The sequence below is a fragment of the Stegodyphus dumicola genome, chromosome 10 (genome assembly GCF_044657685.1).
Source record: "Stegodyphus dumicola isolate Sdum_Otavi_A_Nest chromosome 10, ASM4465768v1".
Classification (NCBI taxonomy): domain Eukaryota; kingdom Metazoa; phylum Arthropoda; class Arachnida; order Araneae; family Eresidae; genus Stegodyphus; species Stegodyphus dumicola.
Genome location: NC_140777.1, coordinates 62640044 through 62665429, shown reverse-complemented (window position 1 = coordinate 62665429; position 25386 = coordinate 62640044). Strand labels below are relative to the sequence as shown.

Here is a 25386-nt window from a genome sequence, read left to right as displayed (position 1 = left end):
TGGTCATCTGAGGATAGGAAACCGGTAATGTGGTCCGATGAATCCCACTACACCTTATTTTGCACTGATGAAAGACGTTCGAATTTGGCGAGAACCCCATGAAGTCATGAATTCATCTTATCTTACTTGCACTGCGCAAGGCTCTGGTGGGAGTATCATAATATGGGGTATATTCTACTGGCATGGAAGTGCTGCCTTAGTGTTCCTCGAGACTAAACAAATAGCCATGAGATATAGTGGAAGATGAGCCTAGATATACTGGAAGATCAAGTGAACCCTGAAATCTTGCATTTTTACCCTGATGGCGACTGATACTCTATGGACGATAATGCAACTATACATCGTGCCAGAAGTATTCAAATTGGTTCGCTGAACATCAGTCTGACCTCCAATACTTTCCCTGGCAACCGCATAGCTCGGATCCTAACCCCCATAGAAAATGTGTGGGATATGGCGGAAAAACGCATCCGATAGCACCTTCCTCATCCAACTAATTTACAAGATCTAAAAAGCTGCATAGCCAATGCATCGTGTTCTCCCGACGTAAATGCACTCCAGAAGCATGTAGACTCGATACTCAAACGAACCTGAGCAATTATCAGTGCAAAAGGAGGTGTTAAATTCCTTTGAAGCCAGATGGCGCTGCCATCGTTACTGTTTACAAAAGAATATTATTACTTTGAGAGTTTTGATTCAATGGCGAAGGAGAGTGAGCGTGAAAACCTGAGTGTCTTCCACAAATGAGTAAAATAACACTGATGATATATTATAGTTTAGTTAGTTAATTAGTTTTAATTAAGTGTTACAGTCCACTGAAATAGCCGGACCAGGCGGTTTAATAAAATATTGATCTTGTGTTTATAATTCATTGGCCAGTGTGTGTAACATATCTTATTACAGGACACAGCGCAATGGGCACAATGGGGTAATCTGCACCCCACAATTTTAAAATACCCCAGAATTTTAAAATACTCCACAATTTTAAAATACGCAGCTACATTTTTAAACACTGGAGAATGTTAATAAGCGGAGAGACATGGGTTATTCAAGGCAAAGCAAGCAGCAAAAGAACAACATACTAAGTATCCGGCAGTATAATATAATCTCGGAACACTTTTTTTTAATCCTGAGCAGCGGTTAGTCAAAAGTTTGCAGCAGTGCAGATACTACAGGGAAAGAGTGACGCCAATGACGCAGTATAGATAGTTTGAAGGGGGCTGCACTTGAATTAAAACTGGGACTTAGAGAACTACTGCTCATTTGTTTCAATTAAATTGTACTTGTTAAGGAATTTCCGCCACATTTTTATATTTTATCTAACCATCTATTTATAAAGACTAAGCTGGTGTCCATTCGTAGAAGATTTATAACAAAAGAAGTTGTAACACATTCTGTATTTTCAAGCAAAGAATATAGGACAAAAATTCCCTTACCGCAGCATAATAAACGAATCCAGTTGTCTTCAGGACATTCGGATTACTGGTATTTGTAAAAGTTTCGCAAACTCCATTTCCAGTTGTGGACACCCTACAATTGTAGGATTTTTATATAAATTTTCAAATCAATCGCGATTACATAAAACTGAAACAAACATTTTGAGGAAGTTATAATTTTCATTCGAACTATCGATTATTCAATGTAATATAGGGGGGAAAATACCCCCCCCCCAAAAAAAAAAGTCTCAAAGGATTCGGATTTTACAGCCAAACCAGAAGATTATTAAGATTTTTTTATGCTCTCGCTGTGCATAGCAGGCTACAATCTGCTCTTGAACTCACTCCTGCTAATACAAATTTGCTGTCTTTTCAGCTTTATTATTCAGCATCGCTTTCTTCGCACTTACGCCGCGTATTTCTTTAAAAAATAGCCGCTCATGTGCGGCCAGCCACCTAAAGTTTTACCAGAAAAAAAGTATATAATGATTTTAATGAGCCTAACTAGTATAATTTCATAAAAACATTTACTATTTCTGGTTAGATATTTTACGATTTGAATTCAGCTTTATTTAAATCAATCATATTAAAAATTAGAAAATATATTCTGAAGGACTGCTTTTATAGCTTTTAAATCACTTGGTTTGTTATTCAGTAACATTTCAGATTAAATTTGAAAGTTAAATATACTAGGCTTTAGTGGATGGCAACGCGATGGAAGGTAAAAAATGAAAGTATTTTATTTCCGGCAATGGCAACACATTGTTTGTTGAGTAGCCGAGTTTGTTGACTAACTCTGAAATGTAAGTATCTTACATTTTTCAAAATGGCAATAATCTGGCAAGCAAGGAGGTAAAAATGTTTTTCTTCGAACGGTGTTGGCAATGTTCACTTTCAAATCTCTGAATTCATTAATCAAAAATTCATTAAATTTTACAAAATATGAAATAAATGAAAAACAATTCGAAATTCGGGCTTCGAGGTGCCTATGTTCAGGTGGAGGATTACTTATATTCGGTGCATCTTCGGCCGTTGTCTTTTCCGCAGTGCGAGAGGAACCTACACACGAGTACATAGATACATATAGGTGGAAGACTTACGTGTACGAAAAATTGCGTGGCTCTAGCTGCCATCGTTTTCCCATAATCCGCGGAACATGCATGCATACATATAGATTCTTCGTTACTTAACGTTTTTTCAATAATACATGGCGATAACATTTGGTGGCAACAATTTGAAAAGTTATTCTGATGAATGTGATTTTCGAGACTAATAATTAATACGTCTGGTCTTCATCTACTTGCTTCTTTACATCTCCAAATGCACGTAACAAGCCACAAAACAGGTATTTTATCAAAAGCAGGAAGGTGTTCCAAGATTCTCCGCATTGCTCTAAATTTAAACAGAACTTCTTTTTTCGTACCTCTAACACAGATCATCATTCAGTCACAGAGGCGAATTTATGGGGTCGTGCAAGCCGAATCTATGAAATGCCTCGTTTTCCAAGGCGATTTCAAAATCATTAATTAACTTTTAAAATATTGTAAAAATAACTTATATCCCAATTTCTGGAGTCCGGACCCCCAGATGGAGGCACCACTTCATATTCGCTACATTTCCAGCACATTTGATAGAAAGTTATTGTCCGTTAATGTAACTGTTTAAAGATGTAATTGGCCTGTCGTCATTGTTTTGTTAACAATTTTTTTCCCCATCTGAAACAAAAGAAATTCGCTACATTTCCAGCACATTTGATGGAAAGTTATTGTCCATTAATGTAACTGTTTAAAGATGTAATTGGCCTGTCGTCATTGTTTTGTTAACAATTTTTTCCCCCATCTGAAACAGGTTTTTTCCCCATCTGAAACAAAAGAAATTCGCTATATTTCCAGCACGTTTGATGGAAAGTTATTGTCCATTAATGTAACTGTTTAAAGATGTAATTGGCCTGTCGTCATTGTTTTGTTAACAATTTTTTCCCCCATCTGAAACAGGTTTTTTCCCCATCTGAAACAAAAGAAATTCGCTATATTTCCAGCACGTTTGATGGAAAGTTATTGTCCATTAATGTAACTGTTTAAAGATGTAATTGGCCTGTCGTCATTGTTTTGTTAACAATTTTTTTCCCCCATCTGAAACAGGTTTTTTCCCCATCTGAAACCAGGTTTTTTTCCCCATCTGAAACAAAAGAAATTAGTCCATATATATCAGTGATCCTGGGTGGCGCGTTTTTAGTGGCGTCATTTTCTGCTTGTTACATTTTTTGCAGGGTTTAGTGAGATGGAGCGTCAAGCACATGAAGAATAATTGGGTTCTAAACTGACATGCAGAATTAAATTGAGAAGAAAAGCGTTTTTAAAGAATTCAAAGAGATAACATCGTGATTTCAACGCATACGTACTTGACTTGTGCCTTTTTTATGGCGTCGAAACTTTGAAATGCATATTATCAACAGATACTAAATTCTGATTGGAGCGACATTAATAAGGAAAAAATTGCTTTTAAGAGGGAAATATTTCAAACTTTTATTTCCGTTATTGCTGGCAAATCGAAACATGAACGCGGAAGTCGTTTTGAATCTTTCAGTTTATTCTAAAATACGATCTCCAGAACAAAGTTTTAGATATTGTAACATTATATCAAATTCAAATTTTCCTCTCAATTGCTGTAAGTATTGATAGTTGTGAGAAGCATTTTTTAAAGAAAAATCACTTAAAATTTTTAAGAAATAAAAAGAACTTTAGCAATTAAGAAATTCTGGAACTTTTTCATTAAAAAAAAAAAAAAAACCTTTTTGTGCTGTCTACATAACAGCAAGAACAATCAAATAGAGCTCTGCAATGCCATGAATGGTTTTGAGAACAAAAAATGTATGCAATTTTAAAACATATATTTTAGAAATACTGGAAGTTTAAAATATTTTTAAAAATAAACATAAAGTTTAAATTTATTTCCCTACATAAAGTTTTGACACTATTTTTAGTTATTTGCTTGCATACCAAGAGCAGTGACAAAATTATGGAAGGGCGGCTACGCCACTTAAAACGTATAGGAGCAATATGACTTTGAGAAAGGACAGTCCGGACTAAGGTGAGGGATTATCGAAGGAAGTAAAAGATGACACGAAAAGGAGAGGAAACTTCTCGCGCTTTATGATGGCTTTAAATTCCAGACAAAGGGAGAAGCTTTGATTCACGCAGCTGGGTTATACTGGAAAATGTCCTATAGAACTTTATAAGAAAACCCAGTGTTAAGTTTCAATAGAATCCTTTAGATTAATGGCTCATTTTTCTATAAACTAGACCAGATATTTACTGTAGAATTCTATAAAATTTTAGCTATAGCTCCTATAGAGTTATGTACAGAAATTCTACAGAAATATGCTTAGATACTATATACAAGTGTGCGTAGAGATTCTATAAAATATTGTACAGATTTCAGAGGTCGCACATATAGAATCTTACTTAATATATGTAGAATGAATTAACATAATTCTACAAATAATATCAGATCCATTTTATAGAAAATTGGCCCATAATTTATCCGATAATCACTTTATTACCCTTATGAAAATGTCGTAAAGAATTCCATAAAAAATTCCAGCGTTAAACTTCTTTAGTCCTTTAGATCAGCGGTCGTCAAGCCTTAGAACTTCACGGACCACTACATATAGAATTTTATATTTGGCGGAACACCAATATGAATTTTAAAAAACTTTAAATCCGATCTTAAAAACAACATATTAATACGGAAAAACAATATTCAACCTTTCCAATACATGTAATTCTAATTTTCATTTCTTAATATAATTTGCGAAACATTTCGCGTTCAGCAACATGCCTTTATGGAAATTCAGGCTACGCCCCTGATTATGAGTAACAATTAAAACACTGTTAACATCTTACTGATACACATATTTCGTTAACAATGAAAAATTATATGAAAGGTACAAAAATCTTACCTTCTTGTACAGAAAGCTTCACATTTCCATATCACTGAAAAGAAACTTCACGAAAAGCAAGAACAAACCGAAAAACACAAAGCAATACCAATAAACTGAAAGTTTTATGCCGCCAATTTTTAATTATTGTAAACATAATAATCATCGCTTACTCAGCAATGGCGCCATCGATCAACAATTAGACAAAACAAAACGGAAACTTCCAGTGATGCAATTATAAACAAGAATGCAGATGGTTCTCATAAAAAATCCATCAAGTTGCCTATTGACACGGAGAAAAACTGTCTTATTAACGACTGCAATAGCATATGTTTGTAATTCAAAAGGAAAGAGAATTCCATTTAACGCTATTATTGATAACAGCAGCATATTCATGGATGCCAACTCTCACTTTCAAATGCCGCTAGATACACCTGCAAAAGAAGCTAAAAAGTCGCTAAATTCAGAAGGAATTTCGCTAAAAGTAGTAGCTAAAATGTAAAAAAAAAGTATAATTTATATTCCATAATAGGTTTTGTTACTCGTCATTCTGTAAACTGAATCTTCATAAAAATATAAATAAAGTCCAAATTTTTCTGCGGACCATCAAAACGTTTTCATTGACCACCGGTTGGCGACCGCTGCTTTAGATTAATCTGTAGACTAGATCACAAACCTTCTATAGAATTGTATAAAATTTTAGATACAGCTTCTGTAGAGTTATGTGCACCGATTCTATAGCGTTATGTGTAGATATTCTATACAGATTTGTACAGAGATTCAATAAGAATTGTATAAAATTTTAGATACAGCTTCTGTAGAGTTATGTGCACCGATTCTATAGCGTTATGTGTAGATATTCTATACAGATTTGTACAGAGATTCAATAAAAGGTTTTTTTCTACATATCCTACGAATAGAATCTTATGTAACAAGTATGAAATCAATTAATAGAACTCTACCGAAAATATCACATCCAATTTTTAGAAAATTAGACAATTATTCTAAAGAATTCTAATTAAGTTTTCTTGCTTTAATTTTATATAAATGATCCTACAGAAGCTTTTGAGTAGTTACAAGTATTATAAAACGTGATGTCCTCTTTCAGTTTTTCCTACTTCAAGCTTTCTTAAGCTGGGCAGCAAAAATCGCGCCTTTGTCTCTTTTTCACATCACGGAAGAATTTTCTTTAAATAAGTACTCTTAAAAATTTAGCGCACTTCATAGTTTAAAATTATATTATGTGCCTACCAAACAGACTTCCCTTACTCTGCATTAAATCTCCTCGGTTTCCTCTCCATTAAATCTCCTCGGCCGTGAAATGTCTATTAGTTAGAAAACACTCTCATTGTTTACTCTGGAACCAGAAACTCAAAAATCAAATTAACATATTTTAAATAATCTAAAATAAATTGTATGTTAAACAAGAAAAACCGAAGAAAGATAGCTTTCCAAGGTGGATGAAGAACACTTTAGACGAAAAGGAGGATACATACTGTATTTGAGTAGCATACAGTAATTCTGTTTGTTAGATGATCGTAAGAAGTAAAGCCATTTGTTTACTCTGTATACATACTTTGATCTACATTCTCTTTCAAGATGAAAAGAACATTTAAAAAAAATAATCATTAAAATTATAAGGTATTTGTCCCGCTATCCTAACGTGCCTTCGTGTTGTAGTGGTTCTGCACATTGGGCCGGTATTTCAGAGGTCCGTGGTTCGATTTCCGGCGAAGGCGGTTGCTCATTTTTCATCTTTCCTACTTTTAAAAAAAAAAAAAAAAAAAAAAAAAAAAAAAAAAAAAAAAAAAAAACCTGAAATGTTTCAGATTTTAAATTACGTCCAAAGGGACGTTTTTTAACATTTTGTGTGTTACCTTTCTTTATTAAATATCATGTTCCTCGCACTTAAACCATAAGATCCAGTGCAACAGCTATATCGCAAAATAGTTTTAAAACGAGCATATCTTTAGAATTTCCGATACAGAGATTCACGCGCTGGAGATAAAAAATGTTTTTTCTGCACAACGTTGCCATTGCTCGCTTTGAAATCCTTGAGTTTGTTAATCAAAAATTCGTCAAAGTTTTAAAAAATAGGAAATCGATCATAAAACAAATTTCAAATTTCAAATTTGGTCTTCCACATGCTCATATTCGTTGGAGGATTACGTTATTCAAAATTCGATGACTCTACTCTATGTACCGTTATTTTATGACAATACGAGAAATATACATACATTTATGCAGATTTTTCATTATTTAATTTCTTCAAATATAATGCAGGACTCTAACATTTTGTGGCAACAGTTTGAAAAGTGAATCGACATTTATGAGTCCGACGCAAAATGCCAAAACGAAAGTAATAGTCCTTCGGGACTCAAGTCCCTTTGGACTAAAAAAAAAAAAAAAAATCCTAATGTCTCTATAAAATAATTACTTTGGTTTATTAGACAACATCATTTTATTTTCGTAAAACTTTTGGGTATTACATTTTAAACTTAGATTTAACTTTAACTCAATCCTCAAAGGTTCTAAATTTTCGTTTTCATTTAGGGCACGGTTTCCTTAGAGGGGTCGGTATTAGCCCTATGAGGGTCAATGGAATTTTTAAGGGATCACTGATGATCAAGGCGTCGATAGCAGAATATGCGCCTGCAGCTGATCTACATAATCAATATCCCTTTCATTCCAAAACAAATTAAATAATAAAATTGATAATTAAGTGTTGATCGATATAAAGCTGTATCATGTAGTAAGGAAGAAATCGTATAAAATAAATAGAAGGGTGGAAATGCATCCCCCTAAAATTATTTAATGCACTTAAGAGAACCATAATATTATTTTAAAATACATAAATCGTTTATGCAATAATTGTAATATAAAGAAATAAAACGCAAAAACACAAACACACACAAAAGTGTACTAAGAATGAAAAAGTAAAGTGGAGAACAAGAAATAAGTTAAATATTTTTGAACGAGGGGATTTAAGAATTAAAATAAGCGATTTTATGCCAAATATTTTAATTAAATTTAACTTAAAAAATTCATCAAAACACCAAGCACAGGCATCATATTTATTAAAATTGAATTTTGGGCATTTAGAATTGTGATTTTGTTTCTGAAAATTGTTTACATTTGTAAAATTAAAAATATTAACAGTATAAAATATAATAAAACGTAAATCGAATGAATAATTTTTTTCAAGAGTTTTCGTCATCTTAGTCTGCCCACCAGCGGCCGAGCGGTAAAGTCGCTGAACACTGGTAGTTCGGTCCGAGGTTCGAATCCCGCGAACGGACTGGCTGCATGGGTGTTTTCGTGGTTTTTCCCATGTGTAACGTGTATACGAGCCAGTTTCCCTTAGAAAGTCCTCCACGAAGGCATCCCTCCTCTTAGGCAGATAGCCCTAGTGTGCTTTGCCATGATTAAATACACACACTACACCACGTCTTCTTAGTCTAATTATTACGTTTAATTATTTATGTGCTATTATTTGTATAATGAGTTTGCTGTATGCTGTATAGAGGGAAAAAGTAAGGGTTTCGATAAAGAAAATCATTCTTTTAAAAAGGGTTGATAAGAGAATAAAGATTGGGAATTCCTGATTTAAAGTGTAGGAATCTCAAATATTTTAGCCATAATTAATATATTTTATAAAGAATAATTGTATTATTATTTAGAAACTGACGTGTTCATATCTTAGTCTAATTATTACTTTTAATTATTTATGTGCTATTATTTGTATAATGAGTTTGCTGTATGCTGTATAGAGGGAAAAAGTAAGGGTTTCGATAAAGAAAATCATTCTTTTAAAAAGGGTTGATAAGAGAATAAAGATTGGGAATTCCTGATTTAAAGTGTAGGAATCTCAAATATTTTAGCCATAATTAATATATTTTATAAAGAATAATTGTATTATTATTTAGAAACTGACGTGTTCATATCTCAAGGTAACAGCACTGAATTGCAATCATGTTTTTAAAAAAGTAAAAGCCATGTTTACTGTACTATATATCACCACTATGTGACTTTAATGCTGTAAACATTGTCTGAATGTTATTACGTCATTTTAAGTATGTTTTTATCATCTTTTGATTTTCGGTCACATTTTGAGACTTAACGTTGACTCTGAATATAAAAACGAAATGATATGATTTTTGAAAAACAGTCAACTGGGAAAGCCTGGAATGGGATATAATCTTATTAAATGAACAAAATTTTCTTTTGGGATTAAAAATTTTGGAATTGAATTTTAACATATTTTTTTAACTTTTGAAAAGATCTAGGAGAGGGGAATAAAAGCTCTTGGAGCAGATGGAAATTATTTTATTAACAAATATTTAAGTAAATATAAATGCATTTTAAGTAGTAGTTAAGATTAATTAAAATTAAGAAATGCTTTCTCTTATCAGGGCTCGTATATAAAAATAAAGCTTTATTCCAAGGAATTAAAATTTTATAATTAACAGAGTAAGTTCAATCTTTTAACTAATTTTATAATATAAATTGATTTTACGCTTTTACAAGACTTAATTTTTCTATTACATGAACAAAATTGTACAATAATTACCCAAATTATTATATAAAATCAGAAATTAAAAAAAAAAAAAAAAAAAAAAAAACATGATCAAATACATTTTTAAAAATTTGTCATTTGCAGAATATTGGCTAGTGACATTAGAATTCGCAAGAGCATGTCGTTGCCTGAACGTTACGTTATTCGTAAAATGACTTGAACCAAACTCACCTGACACAAACGCAGGATGGAGTTAACTGACATCTTCCAAGACAACTTGCCACTTCAATTCTTTCAGGTACTCGACTGATACCAACGGATTTCTCTCGTTTGCCACTAGTGCGGATGTATGACATAGGTGTAGGAGCTACCTGCAGAATATATAAGCTGTTAGTCAATTATGAGCTTTGTTAATCACTTTTTAGTTAGCTAATGAACATGAGTTGTTAGCTAATTATCAGCGTCATTATATATATTATTGATTATCAGTTGTCAGTTTAACAAATATGAAGTATTAGCCAGATATCAGTCTTGTTAACCAATTATCCGCTGGCTAGCAAATATAAATTCTTATCTCAGTGTTATTAGCCAGTTATCACTTAACCAATAAATATAAGTTGTTAGACAACTATCATTGTTATTACATTGTTATCAATTGCTTAACAAATATAAGTTGTTAACCAGTTATCAGAGTTGTTAGCTAATTGTCAGTTGGTTAAACGTAAGTAGTTAGCTAGTAATCACAGTTGTAGCCAATTATCAGTTGGCTAACAAATATAAGTTGAAGTTTTTAGCCGGTTATAGGAGATTTTATTCTATTGACAGATGACAAAATATAAATTGTTAGCCATTTATCATGGTTGTATCCAATTTTCAATTTCTTAACAACTATAAGATGTTAACCATTTATCAGAATTTTTAGCCAACTGTCAGTTGACTAAATATAAGTTGTTAGCCATTTATTGTAATTGTCAATTATCAGTTGGCTAACAAATATAAAGTATTAGCCAGATAGTTTTTAGCTGTTGTTAGCCAATCAACAATTTATATTTGTTATTCCAGTATTGTTAGTCAATTATCAGTTAATCAATAAGTCATCAGCTAACTATCATTATTGTTAGCTGGTTATTAGTTGCTTGACAAATGTAAGATGCTAGTCAGTTATCAGCCTTGTAGCCAATTATCAGTTGGCTAACCAAATATAAATTGTTAGCCCTGTAGTTGTTATTCATTTATCCTAATAACGGCCCAAGAAATATATAAGCTATATCTACCTATCTATCTCTCTCTATATCCTATTAGTGTTGTTAGCCAGTTATCGTTTGCTTAACAAATATAAGTTATTAACCAGTTTTCAGAGTTTTTAGCACATCGTCAGTTGGCTAAATATAAGTTGTTAGCCAAATGTCAGTGTTGTTAGACAATTATGATTTGGTTAACAAATATAAGTTCTTATTCACATATATAGTTGTTAGTCAATTGTCTGTTGGCTAACAAATGTAAAGTACTATTAACCACATATGAGCGTTATTACCATCAGTTGGTTACTAAATATAAATTGTTAGCTCAGTGCCGTTTGCCAATTATCAGTTAACCAATAAATAACTATAAGTTGGTAATCAACTATGAGTGTTGTTAGCTAGTTATCCTTTGGCTAACAAATATAAGTTCTTAGCCAGCTATCAACATTGTTAACCAATTATCAGTTAGCTAACTAATATAAGTTGTTAGCGAATTATCAACATTGACAGGGCCAGCGCCAGAGCTGGTGCAACCAGAGTGGCAGCACCGTGCGGCAGAATTCAGCATAGTTTTTAGAATATAAAGAAGTATCAGACAGTAGAATATAGGTGTTGTAAAGTTTGCACTGGGCGGAGAAATATCTAATAGGCGGCGAATAATAGAGTCTCGCCGCCCCTGAGCGTTGATAATTGGCAAACAAATGTTAATTATGAAACAATTATCAGCGTTGTAGCTACTTATCAGTTTGCTAACCAAATATAAATTGATAGACCAGTATTTTTAGCTACTTATTAGTTAATAAATGTAAGATTTTATCCAAATATCAGTATTGTTAGCCAGTTATCAGTTGGCTAACAAATATAAGTTCTTAGCTACCTGTTAGCGTTGTTAGCGAACTATCGGTTAATTAATAAGTTGTTAGCCAGTTAACAGAGATGTTAGCTAACTGGTAACATATCAATTAACAGCGATGTTAACTAAACTTCTAATCTGAGAAGTATCTTAACTAAGAATTATTATTTTAATGAACTTAATATGAATTATCTTATCTGAGAAGATACAAATAGTTAAGTTTTAATGCAGGACTAATCCTGTTCGAAATATTTTCTGTTACCCATTAAGCCTTTTAATTTTGGCCCTGCTTTAGTTCAACAAACTATAGTTATCCTTTATATCCCTCAAAAGGAACCATAGGCAGTAGGATGTAGAAGTTTCTCTTAATCAGATTTTTTAATTTTGGCAATGAGATTTTGAAATAAGAGGAATTGCCAAAGTTTTATAATTCTTACATGACTGACGACGTTAAATTTAATTATTGTAAACAAGAAAATGCAGATAACAGGTAAAAAATATAAAAAAATTATATTTTTTACAAGATTTGTAGATTTGTAAGATTTTATTTGTACGATTACTATTTATTTGTAAGATTTACCCCTTTTTTCTTAAAACAATTGTAATAATTACAAAGAATATGTTTGTAACTTTCTGGAATTTAATCCTAATAATGTTATTAAAATATTTCGGAGAATAATTCTAATCAACATATAACAATAAAGTTAATTAAAAGAGTTTTTGTAGCATTTAAAAACTTAAAAAATAGCATTATAATTTTATTAATTTTTTCCTGTAATTTTAACTAATGTAATAGAGAAAAATATATTGAACATCTAAAAGGACTGAGTAACTACTAAAGTAAAGGACTGAGTAAAAGTTAATACTTAATAAAAATAACTATCTAATTGGTTAAGCTTAAGTGTGTGGTGTATTTAATTATGGCAAAGCACACTTCGGCTATCTGCCTAAGGGAAGGGATGCCTTCGTGGAGGACTTTCTAAGGTAAACTGGCTCGTATACACGTTACACATGGGGAAAACCACGAAAACACCCATGCAGCCAGCCCGTTCGCGGGATTCGAACCTCGGACCGAACTACCAGTGTTCAGCGACTTTACCTCTCGGCCGCTGGTGGGCGGTTAAGCTTAAGAAAGCCATGCTTATTTATTCTACAGTATAAAAAGCAATTTTTTTAACTGGAAATTTTATTTATATAGCCATTCTGAATATATAATATTCTTACTATAGTTTTGTAAATAGAAAAGTAAAGTATTTGCAAAATTTTTAAGAGCGATCATAATATTGAAATTTACTGCATAATCATTGTTGTAGTTTTTGTTTATATACACTAGAGTACAAAACTTAAGCAACAAAGTTAAGCAACATTTTTCAACATACGACAATTGCTGAAAAGGAACTTTTGCGATCAGTAGAGTGAAAAACCAACCCAGTAGAAAGGTGATACATATGCAAATATAAGCACCATGACGTCAAAGGGTACATCATCCATGCTAAACTCGAAGAATCAGCGCCCTCAGTGCAAGGCTATAAAGAAGAAAGGAATATGCTTTTCCGAGTATTATTCTGTAAGCGAAAGTGAGATTATACATGTAGTGACTACAAGAAAACACCAGGGTACTTTTACACATGGTAGAAAGATTGGCAAGCTTGAGGAGAGGCGTATTTGACGACTGTGGCCCAATAGTTTGGAATTGATAAAATGTTATTTCGCGATCTTTGGAAAGCCTTTCAAAGGAAAGGTACACCTGTAAGAAAGATTGTTGGTGGTCGGCCCATGAAACAACGGTGACTGATGATCGATATATTGCACTGCAGGAGAAAGGTGAACAAAACCAGGCAGCGGGCAACATTGCTCAGCAGTTGCGCATTGTAGCCGAAAGACAAGTGAGGCAGTTTACTGTCTCCAGAAAACTTCATAAAGTGGCCTATTTGACCACCGTCCTGAACGCTGCATACTGTCGATAACATCCCTTCGGTGGCACCGTTTACAGTGATAAGAGAACACAACGACTGGACACCTTATCAATAGAGTCTCGTCCTCTTTATCGGTGAAATTAGTTTCATTCTGATAAACTATTCTAGGTGCCCTTTAATATGAAGAGAGGTAGGGACACGATTTTATCCTACAAACATCAGGGAGAGAGACCGTTGAGTGATTCTGGCAGGCTTGTATGGGGAGGCATTATGACAAACGGCCGGACGGAACTCCACATTTTTGACATGCCTGAGATCATTAATGTGAGGAGGTACGAGTATCTTTTTCTGCGTGCCATTGGTCCCGAATATGTTTTTATGAATGACAATTCTCGCTCAAACAGGGTTCATTCTGTTGAGAAGGCTTAAAAAGGGAAGATATCCGCAGAATGAATTCGTCAGAGAGCTCCCATTATTTAAATCCTTTTGAATGTGCATGGATACTTTAGAGAAACACCTGGTGGCACGATCTTAACCTTCATAAAAGTACCAAACAAATGAAGCAAGTGATCCTTGAAGAATGGGAACTATTACCCCAGGAACTGTTAGATAAAATGGTGTTGAGTATCGACAGATGGCGCAACGCAACCATTGCAGTTAGAGGAGGTCATATCCCTTACGTAATCTTATTGTTTCTTATTCTCCCTCTTAGATAGACGGCCTTTCGTACCAACGTCATATCGTTATTAAAGCCTTTTTTCTGTTTATTCCGTACAGTACGTGTACAATTCTTCTTCTTCTTCTTTTTTTTTTTTTTGCTACAATACTTTCTCTATTCTTTAAGTATTATACTGTGTCTCATTAATATGAATTTCCTGTCTCCTAGTTGATTTTTTTGCGTAGAAATAATAAAATTGACATTGTTTTAATGTGAATTGATTTACCTTGTTTTCTAAATACATTGTTTTAATGCACAGAAATAATAAGAATTTTAAACATTCAATTTTTATTAAGGAAAATGGAAAAACCCTTTTTAGGTGCAATTTTAAGTTTGTAAAGAATACAAATTTCTAGACGATGTGGCAAAAGTTCGCATCCTTTAAAAGAAAAATTTAATAAAATTTGATATTCTTTTAAAACTTAACTTATTTCGAAAAAATATCTGATCTACTACAGTTAGCAAATACGAATTTAAAATTTTGCATTTCTTTGGAAAAACGCTACAATTATGTGAAACGGTCATCTTATAAAATGTAACAAATTACATTATGAAATACGTTCTAAATACAAAAATATAAACTTAAAGGAAACATAAAATTCAATACTTACTACAGCATTAAAACAATGAATAAATATGACAGCTGATATTAGTGAAATGCCCTTCCTTTCGATGCCCATGTTGGAAATTCTGAAAGGAAGAAAGTTAGAACTTTGAATAATATAACTAAAATATTGACGATTTAAAAAGGTATAAAATAATTAAAAAAATCTTCTGTTCAAACTAGAAAAGGGAATATTTCCTAGTAAGATATTTTTTCTCAGCATTTCTTCTTTTCTCAGTCAAACATACTTTCAAAAAACGGTATCGTTTATTGTGTTCTTAAAGATATGTAAAACGAAATTAGGGGAAAGTATAAAAACCGTTTTAATTATTAATAGATATGACAAGTGCGTGCCTTTATGATGACTTAAAAAAAAATTGTACCGTGAAAAATTTCCAAATGTATTTAGCGAATATGTTCTCTAACAAGTATATGGATTTCTTTAGTTTTGCTAACCAGTTATTTTATGTTAATTTGATTTCTTTCCATATCTTTCTCGCTTTCCATTTTCCTGCCAGAATGCAAATTCCTAGTTCGCGTGTATTCAAATTAAGGTAGAAAGTGAGGAAGTATTTAAAGGAAGGTTTGCTTATTGATTCTCTTGATTAGCAGTATATCTGAGGCTTTGCGTAATTCTAGCCATTAGGGTTGTAACTTTGATACGCGGTCTGAGTCAAATTTTGCGTTTGTCTGCCTGTGTAGCCGTTGGGCTAACCTTACATTCTACTTATTTAAGTCAAATTTATTTTTTTGATTTAAGTCATAAATACTGGCTGTTCTGTAAGCACGAGTAGTGTCTTCTGTTAAGTTTTATTTGAGTTCAATAAGGGTCTTTTGCACCTTTCGTACATTTCTGTCGTAATTTAATAGGCCTAGGGGTAATTCGCTTAAGACTTCTCGTACAATTGATGCTACCAAAGAAGACGAAAATCTCTAACGGAATTATAAATTCGAGAGTACAAAGTTAATATTCAAATATAATATTACTAGAAATCCCGGCGGTCATACGAAATGACCATACGAAAATGTTCTAGATATTATAAATTGTAATTAAAATGATTTGTGCAAAGGTGTCTGCTAATTCAAACTGAATTACCCAGGGCAGGCGGCGAGGTCGCCCCTTTGCATACTGCACCACGGGATTTCCCCCTTCTACTTGCTTAATTGCTTAAAGTAGAGTGCAATGAAGGAAACCACTGGCGGTACATTTCTTAAGAGCCACCGCTAGCTCAATAAATAAAGGTGATTAAAATAATAAAATATTAATTCACATGTCAAAGTTCTCTTTGCACGCAACATTTCTTGTGTAGATCTTTCCATCATTTTTAACCTCGCCTTGCAGAGGACCATCCATTATTTTTAATTTTACGTCCCTTCTTTCACGAGTTCTTGAACAGGCAACATAAAGTTGACCGTGTATAAATGCAGGCTCAGGTAAAAAAATGCCAACACGCTTGAGCGTTTGGCCCTAAGACTTATGGATGGTCATAGCAAAGGCAAGTTTTACAGGAAATTGTCTGCGTCTCAATTGAAACGGCAACCCTGTGCCGTGGCAAGGTCACCCCATTGGCTAGTACAGTTACGCAAGCAACCAATAAACTATCGGCGACAAACAGACACTTAAGCAGCATATTATAAAGATATTTATTTATTTCATTTTATTTTTTTTCTTCGTTGCCAGTTTTTGCCGGTTGCATATTTCCGAATTCTATTATATATAGATGTTAAATATATTTATTAAATGTTAAATGCACGTGCTCTTGTATTTTTAATTTTTCCGGCTTAGCTTTCTCATACTTTCTTTCTTTTCACCATCGACGCAACAGTTGGCCGACTGTGTTAGGTGCTTTTCAGCCTGTTGGATCCCGTCGATGGAATTAAAAAAAAAAAAAAAAAAAAAAAAAAAAAATGAATAAATATAAATAAAGAGCTTAGTACTGTGTCCTCCGGGGATTGGCCACGAAACGAGGAACATTGAAGTAAGGACCAGAACATAGAAAGAAGGTGCATGGTGGGGACTGCTGAGACTAAGCGGAACACTTTTCACTATTATCGTACTTGTTAGGCATACAGTTAAGGATGTGCTATAAAAATCAGGTACAGATGTAAAGATGACCAAATACATTACAAATTGTGGAATACATTAAATAAGTTCTGGATTAGTCATAAAATTAAATATAATTAAAAACAGCAAAACAAACAAACAAAAAAAAAACATTAAGTAAATTAATATATGTACAGAGCAGGCTGCTGACGGCATGGTGTCCAAGGAAAGAAGCCACTCCATTCCTTTCCTTTTCCCACTATTGCCGTGTGTAGCTTGCTGATAGCAAGCTGTATACCGGCTGTCATGAATTAAAAAGTACATTGCAGGTATAGCAAATGCATTAGTGTGTCCGGAGGACAGGATGCAAAATGAAAGAAGGTGTGACTACTTTGTCACGTGAGGCTATAGCGGCGTCTGGTAGGCTGGAGAGATGCTGGTCCAAGTTTCAGGTACAGTGTGCATTTTTACAAATATTTAGTGCATAAACTCATCAAAGTGCATTTTTCTCACAATTAGAAAGACTATATACAAAAGTAAAATTACGCAGGGAGTCCAGCAGAAGCAGTCAAAGATATCTCTTAGTAGAGGTCTTTTGACTGGCTGTTGAGACGTGTATGCGAAAATCATGAAAATTTGCTATTTACAAAATATTCAATTGCAGAGACATAAAAACATATTTTCCAGTAAACTAGAAGTTAAATTAAATAAAATAAAAGAAATTTGAAACCAATAGGAGCAGTGAGAGATCTACAGTAAGCAGTAGAAGACTTTAGTTCGTAGTCCCGTGGGAGGCCACCCTCCCGTGCCTTGACCCCGATAGTGTCTGCTTAACTTTAAGCATTTTAGTTTTCCAACTAAACGAAGCCACTCCAGATTGTCAGCAATGCTTTTAGCAATGGTAGTGCAGTCTCTAATGCGGCTGAGCGCATATTTATTCTTAATTGTGTTCTTGAACCATTCTGGCATATTGATTGCAGTTGGTCTTTTCAAATGTGAATTCCTTGTGGGCGAGCAGTCAAACAGATAGTGATCTGGGTCACCAGTACTGCCACAAATACATTGGTCACTGTCTCTTAGGTGAAATCTGCGAAGATAGGACATATATGGGCCATGTCCTGTCAGATACTGTGTGAGGTGCGAAGAACTACTATTTAAATTGTGGTTAACATTTGGTTGGAAATCATACAGTCTTCTGCCTGTGGTGCTTGTCTCCCAGTAGTTTCACCACTAGCTTCTCATACTATTCGTCACGCACTGCACTGCACTGCACGGGGAATAAAACAATTTACAGTTACGCAAACAACCAATAAACTATCGGCGACAAACACTTAAGCCGCATATATTTAAAAATTACCAAATAATTCAATTTTAGTATTAATTTTTACTTGTTATTTTAAGATTAATTAAAGAATTACTTCTTAGTTATTATTTTACATGAACATTTAAAACTGATATCATGGTAATATGATACAAAAATCTCCATCTGTTAAACTGAGCCTCTTGATAAACTCAAATGCTTTTGGAATGGAGGTAATTTTGATAAGAGGAGTGTATTGTAACTGCACGTAAATAATTTAAAGATAATAATTAGACTAAGAATATAAGCAAACGTTTTGAAAAAGAATTTTAGATCAGATTTATATTTTAGTATTTTTATGTTATTTTTAATTTTACAATTATAACTAAATGTTTCAGAAACAAAATCACAGATTCTAATTGCACAAAAGTTCGAGTTTCTTTAAATTGATGGGGATTGATGTATAGATGAATTTCTTTTTAATATTTGGCATAAAATTACTTTACTTTTAAATTACCTCGTTCAATAACATTCGAACCGTTTCTTTCTTGCCGTAGTAAATTATTGATCGTAGTAAATACCGTCGCATATTAAAGCTAAAGCTTGTTTCTATTAGGTAAGAAAAGTCAATAATATTGGTTCTGTAATTCTTTATTTTAGTGACAGTCTCAACTCCCTCCCCCTCTCCCAAGTTTCAATGTCGGTAACGGTTTTGGATCGCTTTTTTTTTTTTTTTTTTTATTTCCTCCGTTTTACTCTTTATATAGTGCAGTTATCTTCCGATTTGCCATTAAATGATTCACATGTAACTATTAAATTTTAGAGATAAATCTCGAGTTTAAAATTAGAAAAAAATTTTAAAGCAATGTAAAAGGTTTCAGATTTTAAATTACGTCCAAATGGTAGTTTTTTTTTTACATTTTGTCTGTTACTTTTATTTATTAAATATCACGTTCTTCGCACTTAAACCATAAAATTCAGTTCAAGAGCAATATCACAAAATAGTTTTAAATTGAGCATATCTTTAGGATTTAGGATACGCAGTCTCACGCGCTGGAGATAAAAATGTTTTTTCTGTACAACGTTGCCATGGCTCGCTCTGAAATCCTTGAGTTTGTTAATAAAAAATTCGTTAAAGGTTTACAAAATATGAAATCGATTGTAGAGACATTAGGATTTTTTCAGGAGCAGGCAAGGTGAAAAATGAGCAATCGCCTTCCCCGGGAATCGAACCATGGACCTCTGGAATACCAGCCCAGTGTGCAGACCACCACAGCACGAAGGCACGCTAGAAAGGAGGATAAATACCTTATAACCTTATAAGATAATAAAACAAATTCCAAATTTCAAATTTGGGCTTCCACATGCCCATATTCGCGGTAGGATTACGTCATTCAAAATTCGATGGCTCTATGTACTGTTGTTTTATCACAATGCGAGAAATGGACATATATTTATGCAGATTTTTCATTATTTAATTTCTTTAAATATAATGCAAGACTCTAACATTTGGTCTCAACAGTTTGAAAAGTGAAACGGTGAGCAACCCAAAATCGCAAAACGAAAACAATTGTCCTTCAGGGAGAAAGCCCCTTTGGAATAAAAAGCAATTCTAGATTGGAATAGAATTAGAATACAATTCTATTGATATCGAGAACGATCACGAACAAGTCTATCTTCTTCAGAAACAAGGCCCTCGTAATCGTAAGAATTTTATTCAAAATTTATGCCAAGCTAAGGTTATTTATTACGTAGCTTTAAATGTCGCATTGGCGGGTTTTTGTTCCAACTAGAAATTTAGAAATTGAGTAATTTCCTAAAGCTTTATTGTCTGTTCAGTATTTTTTTTTTTTTTCAGTTGCTTTTATATATCCCATTGCGCACTTTCTAAAATACCACTAGTAGAAACGATGGCATTATATTTTTCGGGAGACGATATGCTTTCTAGTATATTAAGTATTCTTAAGCTAGACTAAACACAAGTAGAGGATTTAAGAGTTCTTTTCGCTATCAGATTTTACGATGTATTAGTGTCTATGGACAGATGTTTTTGCAATATATTAAATTGATTCCAGATGGCACAAATTCCAAACCATTGTATATGTGAATATATAAATAAAATTATCGATCACGGATTTCTGGTTAACGTAATTTTTGTCTGCGTAGTGTCTTGTTGAACGTAATCTGTGTCTGTGTAGTAGTTAAAGCATAAAGATAAAATTCTGTTGAAGATTTGTATAAGAAAATATCAGGATGGGAAAGCAAATTAAGTAAATGTTTAAAACAAAACGAATCTCACAAGTCGAATCTGGGAAAAATTCTTCAGTTTTAAAGAATAAAAGTAAAAAAGAAAATGTTATTGTTTTTAGTTAGCGTGTTGCCATTTAATAAAGCCTAAACTAGTAATTTTCAAATTTAATATGCAAGGCTAAGGAGTAGCAAACTAAGCAATTCAAAAGCAATAAATATAGTTCTTAAGAACATTTTCTCTACTCTTTTAATATGGTTGATTGGAATAAAAATACATTAAAATAAGATGTTTAATGAGAAATATTAAATATTTTTATGAAATTACACTATCTGGATTAATTGAAATCATTATACACTTTTTTATGATCACTATTTTAGGCGGCTTTCCTTGCAAGCGGTTAGTTTTTAAATAAATAATATAGCAAATATATATTTAAAAAATGTATGGCAACACTAAACGCTTTGTAGGTAATTCCAAAGATATTCTGTTTTTAAATATTTAACAAAAATTTACCTTTATTTTCTGTATCTATGAAACACAGAAATTCTGCTTAGTCATGCGCAGTTGATCTGGTATGGTATTCTTATTCATATCAATAATGCAATTCAAAAGGAAGGTACTATACATTTGTAAAGGGAATGCTATATATTTTGTGGTGAAGATAGAACTTTTGCCTCCCGAACATGCTGCCTGCGGTTGTCATTGACCACCCCTCTTAATATGCAAACAAACAACTACAAAAAATGTGAAAATGGCTTCTAGGGAAAAAATTAAAAATCTACGTTTATTTTTGAAGATAAACCTTAATTACAATATTTCAAAAATATTATTATTTTCATTACTATTACTATTTGTTCGCAAAATCATGTGATTCCTGTTGCTGTTATATAGACAAGAAAGATTTCTTAAATGCGAAATATACATTTACAGTTCTTCAATACTTCTTAAATGATTTTTATTTAGAAAATGTTTCTCACAACTAGCAGCACTTACATTAATTAAAGCTTAAATACGGAAAATGGAGATTTTTGGAAGTTTGACGTAAGAGTTATCGCGAAAGAAAATTTGTACACGTAACTCGGACAAACAGACATCATCATAAAAGTAGTAAATTTGTGTTGTGAGGACTCTTAATACTTGCTTATTCACTGAAAACTGACTACCGAATATTTGGACCGGAAATATTATCTCCCTTACCTATGTATATAGGTTGGTAGGAGTTAAAAAGTTGCTACTGCATTGAAGAAAGATCGTGTTTTCAAGATATAAACCATTGTATATAGTATACAAACGATAATTACTTTTTGATAGTAATATAATGTCATTAGACTTTACAAACGTCGCTGTAGACTTAAATGAAAGATAAATTTCCATCTTTCGCGGCACTTTTCAATAAAAACTAGGTCAACTTTTTATCGGAAACGAGGGGCTCCTTACAGTGGGAGAAAAAATTTTATTCTCAGCTTCTATGACCCAGTTTAAAACCTGAAACTGCACCGGAGACTAGAAAGCTAATTGCGGCAGAAAACTTCAGCTAGTTTTTAGTCACTGTGAGCATGCTAAAGAAACTTCACTTGATCCTGATTGCGATAAGAAACTAAGTTTCAAAGTTCTGCGAGTTGTTACCCTTACGAAAATATTTTGTGGATCAGTGGTCTGAAACTCAAATTGTATGCGGGTCGAATGTATCACTTGAGAAACAGCCGACGGGCCAGAGCTTTTATTTATTTATATAATATTTTTTACAAAATGCACAAATTTCCAGAATTAAAAAATTGATAAATTTAAAATTTTGCTTACTAAATATTTATCAAAATATACGTAAACTATAGCAATAATATTACAAAGGAAAAAAAATCAAATTTATAGTTATTTTCTATTTTAACCCTGAAGTTTGGATCCTGTGGGATATTCTTGTTAGTTACACTTTGTAATTCAAATATACTAATAGCTATATATTAAATTCTTACACCAATATTTCTTTCAGGTAATTCTAACATGTTTCAACTCATTAAGCAACTTAATTTATTATAAACTTAAAAAAAAAAAAAAAAAAAAAAAAAAAAAAAAAAAAAAAAATTATGAAAATTATCTATGTTTTAAGAGAAAAACTTGCCAAGTGGGATGTAACTTGCTAATAAATAATAGTCTAGTCTCTTTCCCTTATTTATTAAATGTTTCTTCCATGGGTAAATAAAAATGCATCTGTTACATCAAAAATACATCATGTAAAATAAGCATAAACTTCTTCATTTCTTCCTATATCCTGATATTTTTGGCTTTTGGATTCTGGTAAAGTTTGTAGCCTTGGAAAGAAATTAGCTTTAACACGGATTTTAGATGCTCACGGATTAATTGGGTTCTTTTCTTATTGGGTGAAAAACAGCTGTTTGCATATAACTGTGTTCCCAAACAAACCGATAATTCTTACAGCAGAAATCGTCATTGAGCTTATTTAATTTTTTGACAAGTACAAATAAAAGTTAATCATATCTGTGTCTTCAAATCTTTGAATAAAAGGTATATTTATTACATTGTAAATTAATTAGCTCTATTTATAGATCTTCTGGTGCGTTATTAGTCCAAAGGAGCAATTTGCCCAGAAGGGCTCTTAATTTCGTTTTGGCATTTTGCGTAGAAACGGCGAATCACTTTTTAAATTGCTGCCACCAGAATATTAGAGCTTTGTATTATATTTAAAGAAATTAAATAATGAAGCATCTGCATAAATGTATGTATGTTTTTCGCATTGTGATAAAACAACGGTACCTAAGAGCCATCCAAATTTGAATAATGTACATCTTCACCCGAATATGGGCATCTGGAAACCCAAATTAGGAATTTGGAATTTATTTTATTATATATTTCATATTTTGTAAAGCATTTATGAGCCTTTAATTAAGAAGCTCACCGATTTCAAAACGAGCAATGGCAACACTGTACGAAAAATATAAATAAATAAAATAAAATTAAAAATTTTTATTTTTCCTTTAGCGCACGAGACTGTAAGATATGATCTTTTAAATATTACTTTGTGATTTTGCTGTTGAATTGAATTTTATAGTTTAAGTGGTTAAGTTTAAGTGGTTTAAGTTAAGTTATTTTATGGTTTAAGTGCGAAGAACATGATATTTAATAAATAAAGGTAACATGTTAAAACGTTAAAAAAATCTGATGTGTACACCGCATGACTTCCTTGTACGGAATATTAAATTATACGCACTTTTTCTTGCATTTTATTTAAACTTATTAGATTGAATTAAACCTACTTCGCCGACAGCGCATAAACCACAACAGAGTAAATGCATTCTTTAAAATTCACTTTGTTTACCATAGCGACACTCTGGCGCCAGGTTTACTTAACAGTATTATATTTCGTTCATATTATAACTCAGAATGCACAAAATTTATATCATTTAAAGAATTATCTAATCGTTGCCACATGTTCTATTAAAATACTATAATAAAGCTAGAACTATGTATAAAAGAAATTAAGCAAACAAAACAAAAAAGAATTAAAAGAAACAGTTTTCCACAGACAGAAGAAACAGTTTCCCACAGACGATTGAGTATTTCTCATTCAATTAATTGAGTTTTCTCTTCGCGACAAGGCAAAAATACATAAAAACTCAAAATATCTGTATTAAAAATTACGAAGTAAATCTTAAACGCTTATTTCCTCGAAAAAATTCCAGAAAGGATTAAGCATGATTTAAATAATAAATGAAGGCGTTATCTTTGTTGTTGCGAAGCTAAGTTTCTCTAGATTGGCAACAAATTCACTACTCAGCTGTTTCAAATGTAAACAAGAGCAATGGCCGCCATTAAATTAGGCTTAGCTGCAATTAAACAATTTTAAAATTGTTGATAATTCTAAAAATATTGCATACAAATTTACTGAAGTCATAAAACCCTTAACCGGAAGATAAAAACAACATAATTCAATCATTTTTAAAGCAAAAAATGTACAATTTACAAACATATAAGAGTAAAGAAACTGATATCACTGAGCCGGGTAACAGAGTGGATATATTTATAAAGATATTTATATACGTTTGGTGCGGCCGATTGCAACCAAAATACGAGGCGCACATCTACATGTTATAGTAGTCCTATATACAAAATTTCAACGTTCTGAGGCTACTCGCTTTTCAGCTATGCGAGATACGTTCGTACGCATGTACGTACATACGTTCGTACAGACGCCACGAAAAATTCTCTTCAGAATTCATTTTAAAGCAGTTTTTTAGTTTTTTTGGAGGAAAAGAGTCTTTTATTCTGTCCTTACGTACAGATACCACGCAAAAACATCGTTAAATTACATTCGAAATCGGTCAAAGTGGATATTTTCGTTGAAATATGCTGCCTGAAGCTCTTCGCGATTATAATACTTCCTTTTTACTTCGTACAAGGAAGTAAAAAACGCTTGGGTGTAATATAAAATCTGAAAGCTTCAATTTTTTTTCCTTGATTTATGTTTGTTTTAAATGAAAGTGAAAATAACATTAACTCGGCTTTCAACTACTAAAGTCCTGAAATATTTGCAACGTCATATTTCAACCTATACATA

General features: G+C 32.5%; 1 protein-coding gene across 1 annotated transcript in view; it reads right to left on the bottom strand.

Annotated features, from left to right (window-relative positions):
- The window catches only part of LOC118184511 (uncharacterized), a 76935-nt gene that overhangs the window by 29253 nt on the left and 22296 nt on the right, over positions 1–25386 (bottom strand). The window contains exons 2-4 of the mRNA XM_035354194.2: positions 15229–15307; positions 10121–10260; positions 1434–1527 (exon numbers count right to left, since the gene is read on the bottom strand). Of these exons, the coding sequence (XP_035210085.1) occupies positions 1434–1527; positions 10121–10260; positions 15229–15297 (303 nt within the window). The 5' untranslated portion in view covers positions 15298–15307. The remainder of the gene's footprint in view (positions 1–1433; positions 1528–10120; positions 10261–15228; positions 15308–25386) is intronic.